Raw genomic sequence first — 23,313 nt, 5'->3', positions numbered from 1 at the left:
GAAATGTGTCTTGTTCGTTGCACCTTTGTTGTCACCAAGAGGCTGGCTGTGGGTATTTCACACTTACCACATATCTCAGGAGCAAACGTATTGCAACACTTGATAACTTCACCTACCATGATAGCACTCACCAGTCAACAGGATATTCCTGTTCAGCAGAGCAAGACTTCTTAAACGATACCTCACAAGGCATGTATGGTAGAAAACATTTCATTGTCATATCACAGTATTGAATAAGGGGGTTCCTGGCTGTTATTTTGAGGTACAGAGTGTCACCCCCCCACCCCCAGCTTGTATCTCCATGGGGGAGAAGGAGACAAAAGCGGATGGGGGGGCATGCTGGGATGGAGGGAGGGAGACCCCTGGTAGAATATATGGGGATGCAGAGGGATAGGGGTCCTACCAGCAGGGGGTGAAGGAGTGAGCAGAATCCCCTCATGGGGGGATCATGGGGGGTGTGGGTTGAGACCCATGGGAACCGCGTTTGATCCACCACAGGGGTGCAATAATTGCTGACCAGAGCTTCCTGTCGAGCTGGCTGTGGCTGGGGGTGTAAAGGGGAGCAGGAGCTCAGCGCTGGGGGGAGCGTGAGGACGGCTGAGACACTGAGAACACAGGAGACCTTGCGTGCTGCCTTCATCCACCTTCAAAGCGCGTCTCTCCCAGCAGAGGCACAGACCAACCCTGGCTGCTGACGGGCCCCGGAGCTGAAATATTCCTCAGCTCAGTTCCTGAGGCAGGTGAGTGATGGGTGGGTCTGCTCAGACCCCAGCTGAGATTGGGAAACTCATTGCACCAGGCCCTGCACAGACCCTGACCGAGATCAGAGACCCCATCGCGCTGGGCGCTGCACAGACCCTGGAGGAGATTGAGGACACCGTCACTCTGGGTGCTGCACAGACGTGAACCAAGATCGGGGTCCCCGGTCCCTCCCTGCTCTAACCCACTCGATCTCAGTCCACTCCCAGTGTGACAATAGAACCCAGGAGTCCTGACTCCCCCCACCCTCCATTCTCTAACTCACTTCACCCCACTCCCCTGCCAGAGCGAAAATAGAACCCAGGAGTCCTGACTCTCAATCCAGTGCCCCAGCCACTAGACCACATTGCAACTCAGCTTTTGATCATCAATTTACCTAGTTGATACCTTTCATATCAGGGGCATCTTGCAATTTCAGGCTGTTTGATTTTCTATTGGCAACGAAGCAGGGGGGGGCAGCAGATCTGGACTGAGGAGCACCAAGAGAGTTGTGGAGGGGAGGGAACCCCAAGGCGCGGATTGCAGGGGGCTGGCCAGAACCAAGCAGTCCATATTCAAATGCGTTTTTCCTGCCTGGTTCTGCTGGGGTGAGTTCAACCATTTACTGTCCCCTCCCAGGCCGAGCCTGCTACCCTGACAGGATGCAGAGCTGTTACCCTTTCCTGCCCCACAGCCAGCATTGCTGTACAGTTCCAACCCAAGCTGAAAACAATTCAAATCGACATTTAACACAGCATCCCTTGTGGTTAGGAAGGGGAGGGACGCAAAGAGAAGTGTGAGGTGCTCAAAGCATCAGGGGCAGAAGGAAGGGGAGAGGATGCCAGAGTAGATGGGCCTGTGGGTCTGTTCTCGGGTGGCAAGGAGGGGGCAGGATAGCGGGCTTGATGGGCCCATGGGCCTGATCCAGGGCAAAAGGGAGGGGGCAGGATACTGGGCTAGATGGGCCCAGAGTCTCCTCTGGGGCAGCAGAATTTCCTGCTCTTTTTCCCCAACAGCCACAGTGTAAAGGTGGCAGCGCCAGAGAGAAGCCCCATAAAATGACCCCCCATCAGTGGTTCAACATAACCAAATCCACCACTGGGCGTGGCCACAAGGGGGCCCCAACAGTTTCCACAGCAACGTCCGGCAACGCCAAGCGTGGCCCAAGGTCCCGCTGCTCTTGCTGGCTATAAAAGCCACCACTCGTAGCCACGGGTTGTGTGTGGCTTTGCACTGCATACTAGTGGCCAGACCCAGCCACTACCTCAGCTCACTAATTATAAGCCACAGAATCTGTCCACATTGCACCATCCTTTAATGGCCCCATTGAAGAACTGCAATGACCCATGATTATATAGCAAGCTGTCGAGTGGGTACGTGAAACTCTACCTCCTCCTCATAGTTAGTGTTGGTATTGCAACATCTGGGAAATAGAGACGGGAGGGAATTGATGCAACTTAGGTAATCTATAGTCAAACATGCAAATGAGGCATCAGGTCATTTATGTATTGCCACCAGAGTTTCTAGAGCCCACAGTTTTCATGGGTGTGCTATAGAACATGGTAGATGTCATGGATGGTAAGTGGATGTCTCTGTTGCTACAACAGAGTTAACCAATGGAACTGCCTGCCACTGGATTGTCACTAATTCTGGATCTCTCTGTTTCTCTAGCTCCATATGTACATTTTCAAGTACATAAAAGGTTGTTACAAGGAGGAGGGAGAAAAATTGTTCTTCTTAACCTCTGAGGATGGGACAAGATGCAATGGGCTTAATTGCAGCAAGGGCAGTTTAGGCTGGACATGAAGAAAAACTTCCTACCTGTCAGGGTGGTTAAGCCCTGGAATCAATCGCCTAGGGAGGTTGTGGAATCTCCATCACTGGGGATTTTTAAGAGCAGGTTGGACAAACACCTGTCAGGGATGGTCTAGATAATCCTTAGCCCTGCCTTGAGTGCATGTGACTGGAGTAGATGACCTCTCGAGGTCTCTTCCAGTTCTATGATTCTATTATTCTATGGGTCTACTCTGGGTAGCAGGGAGGGGTCAGGATATTGGGCCAGATGGGCCCATGGGCCTGATCCAGGTCAAAACGGAGGGAGCAAGATAAGAGGTTAGATGGGCCCAGGATCTCTTCCGGGGTGGTAACATTTCCTGCCTTCTTTCCCCAGCAGCTGCAGTGTCAAGGTGGCAGCGCCAGACGCTAGGGCTGATGCTGGCCAGGAGAAACCCCAGAAAATGACCCTCCGTCAGTAGTTCAACATAACCAAATCCACCACTTGGTGTGGCCACAAGGGGGCCCCAGTAGTTTCTACAGCAAAGCCAGTCACGCCTAGCATGCCCCAAGCTCCCGCTGCTCTTGCTGGTTAAAAAGCCACGACATGGGTTGTGCGTGGCTTTGGACTCCCCACTAGTGGCCAGACCCAGCCACTGAATCAGCTCACTCAGTACAAGCCATGTGGCACTGCCCTCTAGTGGCCCCATTGGGGAATTGCAATGACGTATTATTAGATTGCGCACCGTGGAGTAGGCATGTGAAACTATACCTCCTCCTCGTAGTTAGTGCTGGTATTACAACATCTGGGAAATAGGGAGAGGAGGGAATTGATGCAAATTAGGTAATCTGTAGTCAAACATGCAAATGAGGCATCACATCATTTGTGTAATGCCTCCTGGAGCCCAGAGTTTTCGTAGGTGTGCAATAAAACATGGCTGATGTCGTCGGTGGTAGGTGGATGTCTCTGTCTCTACAACAGAGATAACTTACAGAACTGCCTGCCACTGGATTGTCACTAATTCTGGACCTCTGTGTGTCTGTTCCTCTAGGCTGTTCAGAGGCTGACGGCCTCTCCTTGGTGGGGGAACCCATCACATCAGCCATGCCCAGATTTGGTGCCTTCATGCCCCTCCTCCTCTTCATCTTCCCTGGGGCCTCCTCCCATTGTCACACAGGCACGGTCAATGAATGCAAGAATCACACAGCCTTTGTGCCCGGGCACAGCCTGGCTCGGGAGGGCATCAATGTGACCACGATGGCCAGAAAGGGGGCCTACCTGGTAGACAGCAGCCTCTGGCAACGCCAGGACAGCACCTGCACCCTGTGCCGGAACCAACTTCAAGGAGGGCAGTGGCAGAGGCTGCCACTGGCCATGGTGGACTGGAGGGTCCCCGTCTCTTGCCGCTGGAAGCTGAGCAGCTCGGTGCAGCAGTCGGCGATGGGCATGATGGATTTGGCGGCGTCCACGGTGCAGAATGACTGGAAGGTGGGGCTGGACGTGCCTGTGAAGCCCAAGGTTAATGTGCAGGTGGCCCTGGCTGGATCGCACTCCAAACTGGCCAGTTTCATGGTAGACCACGCGCAAATGGACAAATACGGCTTCATGAGCCACGAGGTCTCCTGTGGCTCTTACAGGTGAGAGCCAGCCTGGGTCGGGAGGGCTCACCTCAAATTGGGATCACAGCAACACCGCACAGTGATACGGGGTCTTTCCCCTCAATGGGACACCAGCTCAGATCCAGGCCTAGGAGGGCTGGCTCAGGGGAGCAGAGAATGTGACACAGAACCTTTCCTCTCTAGGGAACACTGGCTTCAATCTGGCACCAGGATGGGGGACTGATTCAGGATAATGGGGAATGGGACACAGGAGCTTTCCCCTCTAGCGGGCACCATCTCCGATCTGGCCCCAGGTCAGGGGACTGGTTAGCTAGGAATGCAGGGAATGCTACACAGGACCTTTCCCCTCTAGGGGGCACTGGCTCCCACGTGGGACTGGACAGTTATGGGGATTTTTCTTCTCATGCATGTCAGGACAGCCCGGTGACCTGCTATGAGCAGAGCGGGGGCAGTCTGTCAGAACAGTCAAGCAGCCGGCAGTATCCCCAGCAAGCTTGTGAGGTTCAGCACAATGGGTGGCTGTTTTGAGTAGGAGCCACCTGCTTAGACCCTTTCTTCTGGGTTGGCTGGGGCCTTAGGACTGGCAGCTAATAACCTCAGCTGACTCACCGGGCGCACAATCCACCTCTTCTGTCCCTGACCAGGTTCCGGGTCAGCGAGATGCCCCCGCTCACCAGCCATTTCACTCTGGCGCTGGAGAACCTCCCGGAGCAGTAGGACAGCAAATCCAAGCTGGAGTACCAGCAGCTAATCAGCAACTACGGCACCCACTACCTGTCCCAGCTGCAGCTGGGGGGCCGGGCACGGGACGTGACAGCCGTGCGGGTCTGCGAAGCGTCAATGAGCAGCTTGACTGGCGACGAGATCAAGGACTGCTTGAGCATGCAGGCAGCCGTGAGTATCGGAATGGGCTCGATCAAGAGTGGGTACAGCAAGTGCGAGGAGGAGAAGAAGGGGAAGGTCAAGGGGAGCTTCCATGAGACGTATCGGGAGCGCCAGGTGGAGGTGGAGGAAGGAGAGAGCACAACTGATGTGCTCTTCTCCAGGAGTGATGCCAAGGTCTTCTCGGCCTGGAAGGAGAGCCTCAAAGACAGCCCTGACCTGGTGTCCTATTCGCTGCACCCCATCCACATCCTACTGGAGCAGGACGACCCCAAGCGGTAGGCGCTGAGGTGGGCGGTGAGTAAGTACATCCGTGAGAGAGCCCTGTGGAGGAATTGCACCCGAAGCTGCCCCCCGTGGACTCAACGCAGCGCCCATGATCCCTGCTCCTGCGTCTGCCCTGGGGATACCATGACCAACACTACGTGCTGCTAGCGGGAGCACAGCCTGGGGAAGCTGATGGTCACGGTGAAGATGGCCAGCGGCCTGTGGGGGGATTACTTTACTGCTACGGATGCCTTCGTCAAGGTCTTCTTTGAGAGAAGGGAGATCCAGACCCGCACCATCTGGAACAACAACAATCCCATCTGGAACGTCCACTTGGACTTCGGTACCGTCCGCATCACCAGCGCCAGCAGGATCCGAGTCCAGGTCTGGGACGAGGACAACAAGTGGGACGATGACCTGCTGGGAAGCTGCGACATCCCGCTGGAGGCTGGGGGACCCCACCAGAAGGATTGCTACCTGAACCACGGCCGCATCTGGTTCCAGTACAGCCTGCGCTGTGGGCCTCACCTCGGGGGGCCGAGCTGCTCTGATTATGTCTCCCAGCCACCCCAGCTGGGAACAGCCAAGGGGAATGAGGTGCAGGCCTTCTGGTGAGCCCCTTAGATAGGGGATCGGAGAGGGGCATGGGTGTGCATTGGTCAATAGCACTCCCTGTCCAACCATTTCCTAGATCCCGCTCTGCTGATGCTGGGCGGCTTCATGCTGACCCTCCTGCTCGGGAATCAGGGTCTCCTATGCCCATAAGAGACGTCTGCTCCTGTGGGTCCCTTATCCTCACAGCTCCCTCTGGGAAAACATCCCATCAAGAACCGTCCATTTCAAATCCATCAGACCAGCCTGTCCAATGATTCCAACCATCCAATGGATCCCTCCAATCAACAAACTAATGTATCTACCTACTGCATACCTGTTCTCAACCTATTTACCATTTTGGGTTACATATGCAGGGGAGGTTGCATTGTGGGTTGCATATGCGGCTCTCTATGTGTTATTCTGGCCACATCCACAGTGCATATATACTATCTGTATGGCCCTCAGATGTGAGACGAGCTTCAGCTGTGTGCTGACTGGGGCACGAGCGGCTGCGGGTTGAGAAGTACTGATCTAGTGCATCCAATATAACTAACCAAGCAACCAACTAAGGTCTTAAGTACATCCAACCAACCAACCAATATGTGTAGACTGTGCAACCAACCAACCAATGAATGTCCCAAGTACGTCCAACCAACCAGTCAACCAAGATGTGCAGACCGGGCAACCAATCCACCGCCCCATGTCTCCAGCCACCAACGGTATTTATCTGTCTAGTGTATCCACTGGAAAACCGATGTTCTCTGCAAGAAGGGATAAGGTCCAGAGCTTAGCCCTGTCCTATTGCGGCTTCAGTGATCAACCCTCTGTAGAAACCTGAAGATATTCCAGGGTGGACATGGTTCAAAACACCCAGCAGATGGGCCGGAGTTCCAGGGGGAGGATTCATTAGGGGTCTGTTCCCTAAATGTTGTTTCTGTTGCTTTCCACAATTACCCAGCTGCTTTGGGGTTAGTTATATCATTATAAATTCACAGGTCCCACCCACCAACCAGATGGATGTTCTCTGCTCAGATGGTCGTCACAGATGATGACGTATCACTCACCATCAGGAAGCTTCAGAGTTAGTACCCAGGAGAACATGCCACAGGGCTATTGACTGAGGCTGTCAGCAGGCTCAGGGAGATGGCACTGCATTGGGGTCACATTTGGGAAGAGCAAATTCTCCCTCATTCGGGGATTCAAGGTTCTTCCTGTCTCACTTCTACCTGCCTCTGTTGAGAGCCTAATCAATAACTCCACGGTGCACCTCACTGATGATGGGTGTGGTTAACTCTGAACCCTACTGACTGCAAGTTAAACATCTCCAGGCTGGAAAACTGCCATGCAGCTTTGCAGCACCACTGCAAAATGATTTGTTTCTGGGAGGATTCCAGGTCTCTGGATCTTTGCAAATGTATCTCCCTGCCTCAATAAACATGTGTGAAATCAAATTTCTAAGCAGGAAGTCTTGTGATTTTTCTAACCTCAGTGGGCTGGACCTAGATCTAGAGTAGAAACGAGCGGCTACAATACATGCTTGGGAACACTAGGGGGAGCTCTGGGATGGAGGGAAGCAAGGCATGGCAAGAGAGGGGAGCTAGACAGCTGGATGAATTCGCTGCAATGGGGAATCTGGTGTAATGTGGCTAATGCCAGTCAAAGGGAGTGGCTTCTGTTCGGGAGAGAGTGTGGTGTGTGGGTGTGACGCTCTGTACCTCGGGGGAACATCCTAGGTTGCTGACAGCGGCAACAACAAAAGACTCTGTTAGACTCTCCAGGGAGTCACCCCCTTCCTTTGGTCAGTTTGGGACTGCAATGAGGTAATGCTCACCTGACTCTGAAGGGGGTCGCGGGGCGGGCAAAGCCAAGAGAGTAGAAAGGACATGGTAAAAGGGAGAGACATTTGCCATGCTCTCTCTCTCTCTTCCACCAACATCTAAGGACACTACACCAAGCGAATGAAGCGCTGATCAAAGGGGAGAGTTTGGCTGCCGAGCAACCAGCCTGTGGTAAGTAGCATCTAAGGGCTTAGAATCATAGAATCATAGAATATCAGGGTTGGAAGGGACCCCAGAAGGTCATCTAGTCCAACCCCCTGCTCAAAGCAGGACCAAGTCCCAGTTAAATCATCCCAGCCAGGGCTTTGTCAAGCCTGACCTTAAAAACCTGTAAGGAAGGAGATTCTACCACCTCCCTAGGTAACGCATTCCAGTGTTTCACCACCCTCTTAGTGAAAAAGTTTTTCCTAATATCCAATCTAAACCTCCCCCATTGCAACTTGAGACCATTACTCCTCGTTCTGTCATCTGCTACCATTGAGAACAGTCTAGAGCCATCCTCTTTGGAACCCCCTTTCAGGTAGTTGAAAGCAGCTATCAAATCCCACCTCATTCTTCTCTTCTGCAGACTAAACAATCCCAGCTCCCTCAGCCTCTCCTCATAAGTCATGTGCTCTAGACCCCTAATCATTTTTGTTGCCCTTCGCTGGACTCTTTCCAATTTATCCACATCCTTCTTGTAGTGTGGGGCCCAAAACTGGACACAGTACTCCAGATGAGGCCTCACCAGTGTCGAATAGAGGGGAACGATCACGTCCCTCGATCTGCTCGCTATGCCCCTACTTATACATCCCAAAATGCCATTGGCCTTCTTGGCAACAAGGGCACACTGCTGACTCATATCCAGCTTCTCGTCCACTGTCACCCCTAGGTCCTTTTCCGCAGAACTGCTGCCTAGCCATTCGGTCCCTAGTCTGTAGCGGTGCATTGGATTCTTCCATCCTAAGTGCAGGACCCTGCACTTATCCTTATTGAACCTCATCAGATTTCTTTTGGCCCAATCCTCCAATTTGTCTAGGTCCTTCTGTATCCTATCCCTCCCCTCCAGCGTATCTACCACTCCTCCCAGTTTAGTATCATCCGCAAATTTGCTGAGAGTGCAATCCACACCATCCTCCAGATCATTTATGAAGATATTAAACAAAACCGGCCCCAGGACCGACCCCTGGGGCACTCCACTTGACACCGGCTGCCAGCTAGACATGGAGCCATTGATCACTACCCGTTGAGCCCGACAATCTAGCCAGCTTTCTACCCACCTTATAGTGCATTCATCCAGCCCATACTTCCTTAACTTGCTGACAAGAATGCTGTGGGAGACCGTGTCAAAAGCTTTGCTAAAGTCAAGAAACAATACATCCACTGCTTTCCCTTCATCCACAGAACCAGTAATCTCATCATAAAAGGCGATTAGATTAGTCAGGCATGACCTTCCCTTGGTGAATCCATGCTGACTGTTCCTGATCACTTTCCTCTCCTCTAAGTGCTTCAGGATTGATTCTTTGAGGACCTGCTCCATGATTTTTCCAGGGACTGAGGTGAGGCTGACTGGCCTGTAGTTCCCAGGATCCTCCTTCTTCCCTTTTTTAAAGATGGGCACTACATTAGCCTTTTTCCAGTCATCCGGGACTTCCCCCGTTCGCCACGAGTTTTCAAAGATAATGGCCAAGGGCTCTGCAATCACAGCCGCCAATTCCTTCAGCACTCTCGGATGCAATTCGTCCGGCCCCATGGACTTGTGCACGTCCAGCTTTTCTAAATAGTCCCTAACCACCTCTATCTCTACAGAGGGCTGGCCATCTCTTCCCCATTTTGTGATGCCCAGCACAGCAGTCTGGGAGCTGACCTTGTTAGTGAAAACAGAGGCAAAAAAGCATTGAGTACATTAGCTTTTTCCACATCCTCTGTCACTAGGTTGCCTCCCTCATTCAGTAAGGGGCCCACACTTTCCTTGGCTTTCTTCTTGTTGCCAACATACCTGAAGAAACCCTTCTTGTTACTCTTGACATCTCTTGCTAGCTGCAGCTCCAGGTGCAATTTGGCCCTCCTGATATCTTTCCTACATGCCCGAGCAATATTTTTATACTCTTCCCTGGTCATATGTCCAACCTTCCACTCCTTGTAAGCTTCTTTTTTATGTTTAAGATCCGCTAGGATTTCACCATTAAGCCAAGCTGGTCGCCTGCCATATTTACTATTCTTTCGACTCATCGGGATGGTTTGTCCCTGTAACCTCAACAGGGATTCCTTGAAATACAGCCAGCTCTCCTGGACTCCCTTCCCCTTCATGTTAGTCCCCCAGGGGATCCTGGCCATCTGTTCCCTGAGGGAGTCAAAGTCTGCTTTCCTGAAGTCCAGGGTCCGTATCCTGCTGCTTACCTTTCTTCCCTGCGTCAGGATCCTGAACTCAACCAACTCATGGTCACTGCCTCCCAGATTCCCATCCACTTTTGCTTCCCCCACTAATTCTACCTGGTTTGTGAGCAGCAGGTCAAGAAAAGCGCCCCCCCTAGTTGGCTCCCCTAGCACTTGCACCAGGAAATTGTCCCCTACGCTTTCCAAAAACTTCCTGGATTGTCTATGCACCGCTGTATTGCTCTCCCAGCAGATATCAGGGAAATTAAAGTCACCCATGAGAATCAGGGCATGCGATCTAGTAGCTTCCGTGAGTTGCCGGAAGAAAGCCTTGTCCACCTCATCCCCCTGGTCCGGTGGTCTATAGCAGACTCCCACCACTACATCACTCTTGTTGCACACACTTCTAAACTTAATCCAGAGACACTCAGGTTTTTCTACAGTTTCGTACCGGAGCTCTGAACAGTCATACTGCTCCCTTACATACAGTGCTACTCCCCCACCTTTTCTGCCCTGCCTGTCCTTCCTGAACAGTTTATAACCATCCATGACAGTACTCCAGTCATGTGAGTTATCCCACCAAGTCTCTGTTATTCCAATCACGTCATAGTTCCTTGACATCACCAGGACCTCCAGTTCTCCCTGCTTGTTTCCAAGGCTTTGTGCATTCGTATATAAGCACTTGAGATAACCTGTTGATCGCCCCTCATTCCCAGTATGAGGCAGGAGCCCTCCCCTCACAGACATTCCTGCCTGTGCTTCCTCCCGGTATCCCGCTTTCCCACTTACCTCAGGGCTTTGGTCTCCTTCCCCCGGTGAACCTAGTTTAAAGCCCTCCTCACTAGGTTAGCCAGCCTGCTGGCAAAGATGCTCTTCCCTCTCTTCGTAAGATGGAGCCCGTCTCTGCCCAGCACTCCTCCTTCATGGAACACCATCCCATGGTCAAAGAATCCAAAGCCTTCTCTCCGACACCACCTGCGTAGCCATTCGTTGACTTCCACGATTCGACGGTCCCTACCCAGGCCTTTTCCTTCCACGGGGAGGATGGACGAGAACACCACTTGCGCCTCCAACTCCTTTATCCTTCTTCCCAGAGCCACGTAGTCCGCAGTGATCCGCTCAAGGTCATTCTTGGCAGTATCATTGGTGCCCACGTGGAGAAGCAGGAAGGGGTAGCGATCCGAGGGCTTGATGAGTCTCGGCAGTCTCTCCGTCACATCGCGAATCTTAGCCCCTGGCAAGCAGCAGACTTCTCGGTTTTCCCGGTCAGGGCGGCAGATAGATGACTCAGTCCCCCGGAGGAGAGAGTCCCCGACCACCACCACCCGCCTTCTCCTCTTGGGAGTGGTGGTCGTGGAACCCCCAACCTCAGGACATCGCATCTCATGCCTTCCAACCAGCGGAGTCTCCTTCTGCTTTCTCCCCCCAGACATATCATCTGGTCCACTCTCCGCAATGGTACCTGTGGAGAGAACATGAAAGCAGTTAGTTACCTGTGTCTGTGTTACTGGAACCCGGACATTCCGCTTACCTCTTCTGGAGGTCACATGTTGCCAAGCTTCTTCACTGGCCTCTTGGCTCCTCTGTGCAACCTGCTCTATATCTTTAGAGCTTTGTGCCCCTAGAAGCCTATCCTGAGTTTTGTCCAGAAAATCCTCAGTCTCTCGTATACAACGCAGGGTCGTTACCTGTTGCTCCAGACCTTCAATCTTCTCTTCCAATATGGAGACCAGCTTGCACTTTGTACAGACAAAGTCGCTTCTGTCCTGTGGAAGAAAGACAAACATGGCACATCCAGTGCAGGTCACAACAGCTGAACCCCCCACTTCCATATCACCTACCTACTATGAGCTTCCTCAGAGACGTTGGCAAGATGTAAGCCTCACTGGGCTCACTCCAGGCGAACTCCCAGGCAAACTCCTGCTGTGAGCTGCTCTGCTGTCCCCGCTGCTCAGCTGGTTTGGCTACACTTGCGAGTTACAGCGCAATAAAGGAGCTCCGGGCGCACTCGCTTACTCCCCGTCCACACGGAAAAGGCACGCAGAGCGCTCTTACTCCACGGCTACAGCGCTGCTGGTACTCCACCTCGGCGAGTGGAATAGCGTTTCCTGCACCCCCCCTGGAGCACCACGGCACCAGTGTGAATGAGGTGTTCCATTACTGATCTCTTGTCAGCCTCCGGAAACATCCCATAATCCCCTTAAGCCAAGTGGCCACTCTTGTCATTCTTGTGAAGTCGGCTGCAGGAATGCAGAAATGCCCTTTGAAAGCTCCGTTTCGGAGAAGCCGGAGAAAAAGTAAACATTTACTGTTTGCTTTGAGTGAGTGAGAGAGAGACGGGGGGAATGGGGGTCTGAACTTACAAGACAGCATGCATACACACTCTCAGAACCCCGAAAACCCACTCTCTCTCCCCCCACATACACACAACACACTCCCTGTCACACTTCACCCCACCCCCCCCATTTGAAAAGCACATTGCAGCCACTTGCATGCTGGGATAGCTGCCCACAATGCATCGCTCCCAATGCCGCTGCAAGTGCTGCAAATGTGGCCACGCCAGTGCGCTGTCCCTGTGGACAGACTGCAGGGCTTTCCCGACTGCGCTCTGCGAAGGCGGATTTAACTCACAGCACTCTACATGGGCAAGCGTAGCCAGGCCCTAAGTTTGTAAGGGCATTGAAACGTTAAGATCAGCTTAGAATGTGTTTTGCTTTTATTTCATTTGACCGATACTAACTTTTTGTACTTTGACTGATAATCAGTTAAAATTTATCTTTATAGTAATATATCTGTTTGTGTATTCTACCTGATGCAGTGCGTTTGGTTTGAAACGTGTCAGAGACTCTGTGACGAAGTGGGACTGTTCTTAATGTTTCCTCTGAATAGTGTGGGGGTGACTCAGTTCCCCTATGAAGTTCTTAAGTATCTAGGGGGTGGGGTAAGGGTGTATGATCATTGCAGAGCCCTAGAGGGCAGGTGTGTGCAGGGGTCTGGACACAGAGAATGGCCGACACCCTGTTTCCTGGCAACTGATGGCCTGAGCTCTTCCGCCCTGCAAGGTGAGAGCTAAAGGGTTGGAGAACAAAGGAATCAGGTGACCTCCTGGCCCGGGAAAGGAACAAAGCCCAGAGGAGGAGGGGCTGGAGGGACTTTCAGTTTGGGGCTGGCTGGGACATGGAGTGAAGGGCAGACGTGGTTGTCTGGCTCACTGCCCCCCAAAATGGACCCAGCTGAGGGGTCCTGTTCTCTGCACCTGCAAGCTCTGTTTTAGACCATGTTCCTGTCATCTAATAAACCTCTGTTTTACTGGCCGACTGAGAGTCAAGTCTGACTGCGAAGTTGGGGTGCAGGAACCTCTGGCTTCCCCAGGAGCCCTGCCTGGGCGGACTCGCTGTGGGAAGCACACGGAGGGGCAGAGGATGCTGAATGCTCCGAGGTCAGACCCAGGAAGGTGGAAGCCGGGTGAGCTGTGTGTCCTGCAGACAGGCTGCTGACCGGAAGGCGACCGCCCCAGAGTCCTGACTGGCTTCATGGGGAGCAGTTCCAGAGCATCGCCATTGGACTCCGTGACAACTCCCCTTGCGATAACAAGCCTGGTACATATCAATTTTATTGTTAAATTGACGAACTTATATACGCTTGCAGCATCCAGCGGGCATAACTGGACACTGCCAGACGGAGGTTCCCAGGGTAGTGTCTGGGACCGGAGATATTGGCTCGTGTCATTCGGTTGCGTAATCCAAGAAGCAGCTTGAATGCCAGAGGTTGTGCGTGAACAGCCCAGGAGTGGGGATTCTCACAGCAGAGCAGGGTCAGGCTGGCTCCCAGAATCAAGCATTGGCGTGACCTTGGAGATCACCAGTCCAGATAACACTAGAGGGGAACGTCACAGTGGGAAAGACCTACAGGGAGATGGGCCGTGTTATTAGGGGGTATTAATATCCCCCAGCTGATATTTGCAAGACACTGCTATTGCCAAGGGATATGAGGAATTTTCCTTCCAAGGGGATTCAGCTCTGATCTGGCCCTAGAGCAGGGGGATTGGCTATCTCAGGGGGCTGGGGAATGGGATACGAGGCCCTTCCGCTTTTGGGGCGCTGGTTCTGATCTGGCCCCATGACTCTCATCTGGGCCTTTGTTTCAGTCTCTTTCAGGCATCTCTTGTGGGTGGAGAGGCCATCTCTTGAGCCATCTGAAGACAAAATGGAGGGGTTTCCAGGGCCTTTTATATTCTTCCTCTTGTGGCCAGAAACCCCTTGTTCTCCTGTACAAAATCACAGCAACAAGATGGAGTTTGTAGCCACATGGACAAATCACATGTCCATGAATGATTCAGCTTTTTGCAGGCCGACACCATTGTTTACATGTTAGTTTGAACGTTCCCAAGGAAAGCTCAGATGTGGATTGGCGTCTCCCAAAGTCCACTGTTGTCAAGGTTCCTTCCCCACTCTGAACTCTAGGGTGCAGATGTGGGGACCTGCATGAAAACCTCCTCAGCTTACTTTTACCAGCTTAGGTTAAAACTTCCCCAAGGTACAAACTATTGTACCCTTTTGCCCCTGGACTTCCACTGCCAACACCAAACTTTATCTGGCTTCCTGAAAAAACAGAGTTTGGGCACGTCTTTCCCTCCAAAATCCTCCCAACCCTTGCACCCCACTTCCTGGGGAAGGTTTGGTAAAAATCCTCACCAATTTGCATAGGTGACCACAGACCCAAACCCTTGGATCTTAGAACAATGAAAAAGCATTCAGTTTTCTTACAAGGAGACTTTTAATAGAAGTAAAGGAATCACCTCTGTAAAATCAGGATGGTAGATAACTTACAGGGTAATTAGAATCATAATATAGAGGATCCCTCTAGGCAAAACCTTAAGTTACAAAAAAGACACACAGACAGGAATAGTCATTCTATTCAGCACAGTTCTTTTCTCAGCCATTGAAAGAAATCATAATTTAATGCATACCTAGCTAGATTACTTACTAATAGTTCTAAGACTCCATTCTATCCCCGGCAAAAGCAGCACACAGACAGACACAGACCCTTTGTTTCTCTCCCTCCTCCCAGTTTTTGAAAGTATCTTGTGTCCTCATTGGTCATTTTGGTCAGGTGCCAGCGAGGTTACCTTTAGCTTCTTCACCCTTTCCAGGTGAGAGGATTTTTCCTCTGGCCAGGAGGGATTTTAAAGGGGTTTACCCTTCCCTTTATATTTAGGACACCCCCCCCCACACTGTTCACTATCCCCCCATTGATATTGTAGTCTCTCTCTCCCCAGTGCAGCCAGAGGAGCCAGTATCCCTATCCCATGCTGCTGATCACTCCCCGCCACCCCACCTCGAGAGATCTTCCCACGCCCCACCCTCTTGGTATCCTTCCCCTCCCCTGCCCGCATCCTAGCTGGGACAAGTGATTCGCCTTTTCCCTCTCCCCTAACCATCCCTTCTCTCTCCTGCCTCGTGCCAAAATACTGGGGGAAACTGTCGGTGGGGCCCCTCACCTTGACCCTGTGGCCCCACCCCTGCCAAATCCCCCATCTCTCCCTGTGGCTAATCTCTTCACCACCACCACCGGGCCCTCTACCTCCACCCCTCATCGGGCACCGCTGGACATGGCTCCAGACTCTGCAACTGCCATGGCGACAGCCCCCTTCAGTTTCCAGGGAGCCTCCTCGGCTGGTAAAAAGGGCCAGGGGAAGAAAAAGGGCAAGAGCCCGCCCGCCTCCCGGGATGTCAAGAAGGCCTCACGCTTGCGGCGGGCGAGTTCCCTCTGGCTGTTCCGCTGGCTGGAGGTCTCCCCGGCTCCGGCTGCTGTTGCTGCTCGGGGTGGCCCTGCCGGCCTGCCCTCCGGGGGCCAGCGGCTGACCCCACCTCCATCTCTGGGGTATTGCCTGGCTGGCTGCGGGTTGCTTGCTGCTGCTCCCTCGGAGCCGGCTGCTGTTACCATTCAGGAGGAGGACCCTGTTGGGGGAGCGCGCAGACGGGTGCTGGACACTGTGGAGGGGCTTCGTTGCTGAACTGAGTGACTTTCCTCTTTGCTCCTGGGGTGGTGGTAGCGACAGTTGTGGGGAGCAGGGGGAGTGGTGTGGGGCCCTCCCCCTAGCCCATCTGCTCCCACCTCCAGCACCCCCACTTACCATCTGGACCTGCTCTTCACCCCTCCACACGGGGCAGGGATAGCTCAGTGGTTTGAGCATTGGCCTGCTAAACCCAGGGTTGTGAGTTCAATCCTTGAGGGGGCCATTTTGGGATCTGGGGCAAACACTGGAGACTGGTCCTGCTTTGAGCAGGGGGTTGGATGAGATGATAGCAGGCCAATGCTCAAACCAATTCATTGATTCCCTGCAGTGCAGTGGCCTGGGGGTGCAGCGGGGCTGGAAGGGATTGTCCAGCTGAGGGTTTCGAACTTAACAGTTAAGGGAAGCTCATGGTAACCCCCGCCCAAAGCTTCTTTGTAAAAGAGCCTCGCGTTGATGCTGTGTAAGGAATATGAAAGCAACACCTCTTTTTGTCGCCTGGGGGCTCGTGTGATTCCTCCCTTCCCAGAGACTGGATAGAACCCAGGAGTCCTGGCTCCCAGCCCCCTTACTCTAGCCTACTAGACCCCACTCCACTCTCAAAGCAGGGGCCAGAACCCAGGAGTCCTGTGCTGGGGGCTGGACCTGGGGTGGGCCTTTCCCTGAAATGGGCAGACCCACCCTCACCCCCCCACCGCCACCAGCTGCCTACCTAAGCCCCTCCCCTTCCTGAACCATATGAGATATGGCTGTAGGGTCCCATGCCGCATCCCCTTACTGAAGAAGTGTGGCTGTGTGATACCCTCATGGGATCACGTTTCTCATGCCCTGGTGCTCCTCGCCCTTTCTGGGGCTCTTGCCAGAGGCTCCTTCCCTCCTGGGACCTATTTTGCTGCAGGGTGGGGGGCTCATCAGGGGGCGCTCTCCCCTGGCAGGCAGTGCTGGCCCCAATGCCGCAGTGTGGCCTTAGGGCGCGCTGTGCTGCTGGGCAGGGGGCTTAGCAGGGGGCGTTCTCCTCGGGTACGCAATGGCCCCAGTGACTCAGTGCAGGCTTTGGCTCACTGTGGTTTCCTTTGCAGCCTCTCTAGCTCCTCATACCCTGGGACGAGAGTCACGGGAGGGGCGCTTCATCCACCACAGGGGTGGAAAAATTGGTGGCCACAGCTTCCTTCCCAGCTGGCTGTGGCTGGGGGTGTGAAGGGGGGCAGGAACTCAGCACTGGGGGGAGCGTGATGACGTCTGAGACACTGAGAACACAGGAGACCTTGTGTGCTGCCTTCATCCACCTTCAAAGCGCGTCTCTCCCAGCAGAGACACATCCCAGCCCTGGCTGCCGACGGGCCCCGGATCCTAAATATACCTCAGCTTGGCTCCTGAGACAGGTGAGCGATGGGTGGATCTGCACAGATCATGGCTGAGATCGGGAACTCCATTGTGCCAGGCCCTGCACAGACCCTGACCGAGATCAGAGACCCCTTCCCGCTGGGCATTGCACAGACCCCGGCCGAGATCAGGAACCCCATCTTGACGGGTCCTGCACAGACCCCAGCCGAGATCAGGAACCCCATCGCGATGGGTCCTGCACAGACCCCAGCCGAGATCAGGAACCCCATCTTGACGGGTCCTGCACAGACCCCGGCCGAGATCAGGAACCCCATTGCACTGGGCACTGCACAAACCTTGACCAAGACCAGGGACCCCATCGCTCCAGGTGCTGCACAAACCCCGGCCGAGATTGAGGACCCCATCACTCTGGGTGCTGCACAGACCCGTCCCAACTGAGATGCCCCCCCCGGCTAATGCCGGGCTCTGCACAGACCCCCCGCCCCATTGAGACTGGGAACCCTGTCACACCGGGTTCTGTAAAGACCTCAACCAAGATCGTGGTTCCCAGTCTCTTCTGCTCTAACCCACTTCACCCCACTCCCCCACCAGAGCGAAAATAGAACCCAGAAGACCTGTTGCTCAATCCAGTGCCCCAGCCAATAGCCCATGTTGCCATTCAGCTTTTGATCATTAATTTACCTAGTTGATACCTTTCATATCAGGGGCATCTTGCAATTTCAGGCTGTTTGATTTTCTATTGGCAGCGAAGCAGTGGGGGGCAGCAGATCTGGACTGAGGAGCACCGGCAGAGTCGCGGGGGAGGGAACCCCAAGGCGCGGATTGCTGGGAGACTGGGGGTTGGCCAGAACCAAGCAGTCCATTTTCAAATGCGTTTTTCCTGCCTGGTTCTGCTGCGGTGAATTCAACCATTTACTGTCCCCTCCCAGGGCGAGCCTGCTACCCTGACAGGATGCAGAGCTGTTAACCTTTCCTGCCCCACAGCCATCATTGCTGTACAGTTCCAACCCAAGTTGAAAACAATTCAAATTGACCTTTAACACAGCATCCCTTGTGGTTAGGAAGGGGAGGGACGCAAAGAGAAGTGTGAGGTGCTCAAAGCATCTGGGGCAGAAGGAAGGAGACACGATACCAGAGTAGATGGGCCCATGGGTCTGTTCTCGGGTGGCAAGGAGAGGGCAGGATAGCGGACTTGATGGGCCCATGGGCCTGATCCAGGGCAAAAGGGAGGGGGAAGGATACTAGGCTAGATGGGCCCAGAGTCTCCTCTGGGGCACCAGAATTTCCTGCTCTCTTTGACCAACAGCCACAGTGTAAAGGTGGCAGCGCCAGAGAGAAGCCCCATAAAATGACCCCCCATCAGTGGTTCAACATAACCAAATCCACCACTGGGTATGGCCACAAGGGGGCCCCAGCAGTTTCCACAGCAATGCCAGTGAGGCCTAGCGTGGCCCAAGGTCCCGCTGCTCTTGCTGGCTATAAAAGCCACCACTCGTAGCCATAAGTTGTGTGTGGCTTTGCACTGCCCACTCGTGGCCAGACCCAGCCACTACCTCGGCTCACTAATTATAAGCCACAGAATCTGTCCACATTGCACGTTCCTTTAATGGCCCCATTGAAGAACCTCAATGACCCATGATTATATAGCAAGCTGTCGAGTGGGTACGTGAAACTCTACCTCCTCCTCATAGTTAGTGTTGGTATTGCAACATCTGGGAAATAGGGATGGGAGAGAATTGATGCAAATTAGGTAATCTATAGTCAAACATGCAAATGAGACATCAGGTCATTGACCACCAGAGTTTCTAGAGCCCACAGTTTTCATGGGTGTGCTATAGAACATGGTAGATGTCATGGATGGTAAGTGGATGTCTCTGTTGCTACAACAGAGTTAACCAATGGAACTTCCTGCCACTGGATTGTCACTAATTCTGGATCTCTCTGTTTCTCTCCCTGTAGGGGAGTTCAGAGGCCGACGGCCCTTTGTGGGTGGGGGAACCCATCACATCAGCCATGCCCAGATTTGGTGCTTTCCTCCCGCTCCTCCTCTTCATCTTCCCTGGGGCCTCCTCCCATTGTCAGACAGGGACGCTCAATGAATGCAAGAAGCACACGGCCTTCGTTCCCGGGCACAGCTTGGTAGGAATAGGCATCGATGTGACCACGATGGCCAGGAAGGGGGCTGATCTCGTGGACAGCAGTGACTGGCAGAATCCAGACGGCACCTGCACCCTGTGCCGGAACCAACTGCAGGGAGGGCAGTGGCAGAGGCTGCCACTGGCCGTGCTGGACTGGAGGGTCCACGTCTCATGCCAACACAACCTGAGCAGCTCGGTGCCGCAGTCGGCAATGGGCATGATGGAGTCCGCGGCATCCCCGGTGCAGAACGACTGGAAGGTGGGGCTGGACGTGCCTGTGAAGCCCAAGGTTAATGTCCAGGTGGCGCTGGCCGGATCGCATTCCAAACTGGCCAGTTTCCTGCTAGACCACAAGCGGAAGGACAAATACAGCTTCATGAGCCAGGAGGTCTCCTGCGGCTATTACAGGTGAGAGCCAGCCTCGGTCAGGAGGGCTCATCTGGAGTTGGGATCACAGCAGCACCACAAGGTGACACAGGGCCTTTCCCCTCTAGTGGGCTCTGGTTCCCATCCAGCCCCAGGACAGAATACTAGCTTGTTTTAGGGAAACAGGGAATGGGACATGGGGCCTTTCCCCTCTAGTGGGCCCTGGTTCCCATCCAGCCCCAGGACAGGAGACTAGCTTGTTTCAAGGGAGCGGGGAAGAGGGAAGAGAGGCCTTTCCCCTCTACGGGGCACCAGCTCACATCTGGGATTTTCCTGTCCTGTATGTCAGGACACCCCGGCCACCTGCTGTGGCCAGAACTCTCAAGCAGCTGGCGGTATCCCCAGCAAGGTTGTGAAGTTCAGCAGACTGGGTGGTTGCATTGAATAGGAACCACCTGCTTAGACCCTTTCTTCTGGGTTGGCTGGGGCCTCAGGCTGCACAGCTAATGATCTCAGCTGACTCATTGGGCTGAGCACACTCCTCCCCTTGTCTCCCTGACCAGGATCCGGGTCAGCGAGACGCCCCCGCTCACCAGCCATTTCACTCTGGCGCTGGAGAACCTCCCGGAGCAGTACGACAGCAAATCCAAACTGGAGTACCAGCAGCTAATCAGCAACTACGGCACCCACTACCTGTCCCAGATGCAGCTGGGGGGCCGGGCACGGGACGTGACGGCCGTGCGGGTCTGCGAAGCGGCAATGAGCGGCTTGACTGTCGACGAGATCAAGGACTGCTTGAGCATGGAGGCAGCCAAGAGTATCGGAATGGGCTCAGTCAAGGGTGGGCACAGCAAGTGCGAGGAGGAGAAGAAGAAGGGGAAGATCCAGGGGAGCTTCCACGAGACGTATCGGGAGCGCCACGTGGTGGTGGACGGAGGAGAGAGCACGACTGATGTGCTCTTCGGGAGTAATGCCAAGGTCTTCTCCACCTGGATAGAGAGCCTCAAAGCCAGCCCCGGTCTGGTGTCCTATTCGCTGCACCCCATCCACATCCTGCTTGAGCAGGATGACCCCAAGCGGGAGGCACTGAGGCGGGCGGTAAGTGAGTACATCCGTGAGCTGGCCCTGTGGAGCAATTGCACCCAAAGCTGCCCCTCGGGGACTCAACGCAGCGCCCATGACCCCTGCTCCTGCCTCTGCCCCGGGGATACCATGACCAACACCATGTGCTGCTCGCGGGAGCGCGGCCTGGGGAAGCTCACGGTGACAGTGAAGAGGGCCAGTGGCCTCTGGGGGGATTACATTACTGCTACGGATGCCTTCGTCAAGGTCTTCTTTGAGAGAAGGGAAATCCAGACCCGCACCATCTGGAACAACAACAATCCCATCTGGAACGTCGACTTAGACTTCGGTACCGTCCGCATCACCAGCGCCAGCAAGATCCGAGTCCAGGTCTGGGACGAGGACTTCAAGTGGGACGATGACCTGCTGGGAAGCTGCGACATCCCGCTGGAGGCTGGGGGGCCCCACCAGAAGGATTGCTACCTGAACCACGGCCGCATCTGGTTCCAGTATAGCCTGCGCTGTGGGCCTCACCTCGGGGGCCGGAGCTGCTTCGACTATGTCTCCCAGCCACCCTAGCAGAGCACAGCCAAGGGGAAGGAGGTGGAGGCCTTCTGGTCAATAGCACTCCTTATCCCCCAGAGCATTTCCTAGCTCCCGCTCTGCTAACGCTACTGAGCTTCATGCTGTTACTCCTGCTCAGGTATTGGTCTTTCCTATACCCAGAAGAGACGGTCTGCTCATGTGGCCCGATGTCCTCACAACTCCCACTGGGAAAATATCCCAGCATGAACCGCCCATTCCAGATCCCTCAGACCAGCCTGTCCAATGATTCCAGCCATCCAAGGTGCCCATCTCACCAACAAACCAAGGTGTTCACCTACCGCATCCAACCTATCTGCCCCCCGCATCCAGCCAACTGCCAGCCAACCGACCAACCAGTTGTTGCATTTAGTTTATCCAAGGTATACAACCAGTAAACCACCAATTGGATTTAGCGTATCCAATTTATCCAACCAACCTCTCAAAGAATGTGTGACGTGCATCCACCATATCCATCCCTCCAACCAACCAGTGCATATATCTCGTGCATCCAACATATGCAACAAACCAACCAATTAATGTATCCAGTGCATCCAAACAGCCATTCAATTTATCTAGAGCATCCAATGTAAAAAGCCAGCCCGCCAGCCAACCAACAAATGAATGTGTTTCGGATGTCCACTGTAACCGACCAACCAACCAACAAATGTATTTAGCGTATCCTGCCAACCAGTGTATCCAATGCACCTAATGTATCCATCCAGGCAACCAACCAGTGTATGTACCTAGTGCATCTGGTGTAGCCACGCAACTAATATCTTATCTCCGTCCAACCAACATGTGTAGCCAGTGCAACCAATCAACCCATGAATGTCAAGTTCATCCAGTCAACCAATATTGCAGGTAGTGCAACTAATCCACCACCCCACGTATCCATCCACCCACTGTCATTGCCTGTCTCGTGTATCCAGCTGAAAAGAGATCATCAGGAGCAAAGCTCAGTCCCGTCCTATTGTGGCATCAGGGATTAACCCTCTGCAGAAACCCGAAGAGACTCCAGCGATGGGCACAGTTCTAAACACCAGGGCATGGGATGGGCTCCTGGAGGGAGGATTCATTAGAGGGCTGTTCCCTAGCTGTCATTTCTGTGGCTTTCCACAATTATCCAGTACCTTTGGGGTTAACTATCTCATCCTGAATGTGCAGGTCCCACCTACCATCTAGCTGGATGTTCCATGCTCAGATGATCAGCAGAGATGGTGCAACATCACTTGCCATTGGTAGGATTCAGAGTGAACACCCACAAGGACATGCCACAGGCCTATCGGTCAGGCTATCAGCAGGCTCAGGGAGATGTCACTGCATTGGGGTCACCCTGGAAAGGGAAAATTCCCCCTACTTCTGGGATTAAAGCATCTTCCTGGCTCACCCCATCTGCATCTGTGAGAGCCTAGATCCATGGTGCTGTTAACTGGTAATGAGGGTTGTTCACTCTGAACCCTACTGACTGTAAGTTCAATCTCTCCAGCCTGTTAAAATGCCGGGCAGCTTTGCATCTCCACCACAAAATGATTTGCTTCTGGTAGGATTCCAGCTCTCTGGATCTTTGCAAATGTATCTCCTTGCTTCAATAAACATTTGTGAAAGCATATTTGTAAGCAGGAAGCCTTGTGATTCTTCTAACCTCAGTGGGCTGGACCTAGATGTAGAGTAGAAATGAGTGGCTGCAATACACACTTGGGAACATGACGGGGAGCTCTAGGCTGGGCAGGAGCAA

At 53.6% G+C, this 23,313-nt stretch overlaps 1 protein-coding gene and 1 pseudogene across 1 annotated transcript; both read left to right on the top strand.

Moving 5' to 3' along the window:
• The first annotated feature begins 502 nt into the window (after positions 1–502).
• Positions 503–7,220, top strand: LOC119566510 (annotated as a pseudogene).
• A 10,080-nt stretch (positions 7,221–17,300) lies between these two features.
• On the top strand, positions 17,301–23,187 carry LOC119566318 (perforin-1-like). Its single transcript, XM_037898916.1, has 3 exons — positions 17,301–17,465; positions 19,387–19,973; positions 20,495–23,187. The coding sequence occupies exons 1-3, from the start codon at positions 17,316–17,318 to the stop codon at positions 21,570–21,572; spliced, it is 1,815 nt and encodes a 604-aa protein (XP_037754844.1). The 5' UTR covers positions 17,301–17,315; the 3' UTR covers positions 21,573–23,187.
• The last annotated feature ends 126 nt before the right edge of the window (positions 23,188–23,313 follow it).

Source organism: Chelonia mydas, chromosome 6 (genome assembly GCF_015237465.2).
Source record: "Chelonia mydas isolate rCheMyd1 chromosome 6, rCheMyd1.pri.v2, whole genome shotgun sequence".
Taxonomy (NCBI): domain Eukaryota; kingdom Metazoa; phylum Chordata; order Testudines; family Cheloniidae; genus Chelonia; species Chelonia mydas.
This window is presented reverse-complemented; position numbering and strand designations above follow the sequence as displayed.

Coding starts and splice junctions, on each gene's coding strand:
- LOC119566318 (XM_037898916.1), top strand. CDS start 17,316: ATGACGTCTGAGACACTGAGAACACAGGAGACCTTGTGTGCTGCCTTC. Junction 17,466..19,386: donor CAGCTTGGCTCCTGAGACAG/GTGAGCGATGGG, acceptor CTCTCCCTGTAG/GGGAGTTCAGAGGCCGACGG. Junction 19,974..20,494: donor GTCTCCTGCGGCTATTACAG/GTGAGAGCCAGC, acceptor CTCCCTGACCAG/GATCCGGGTCAGCGAGACGC.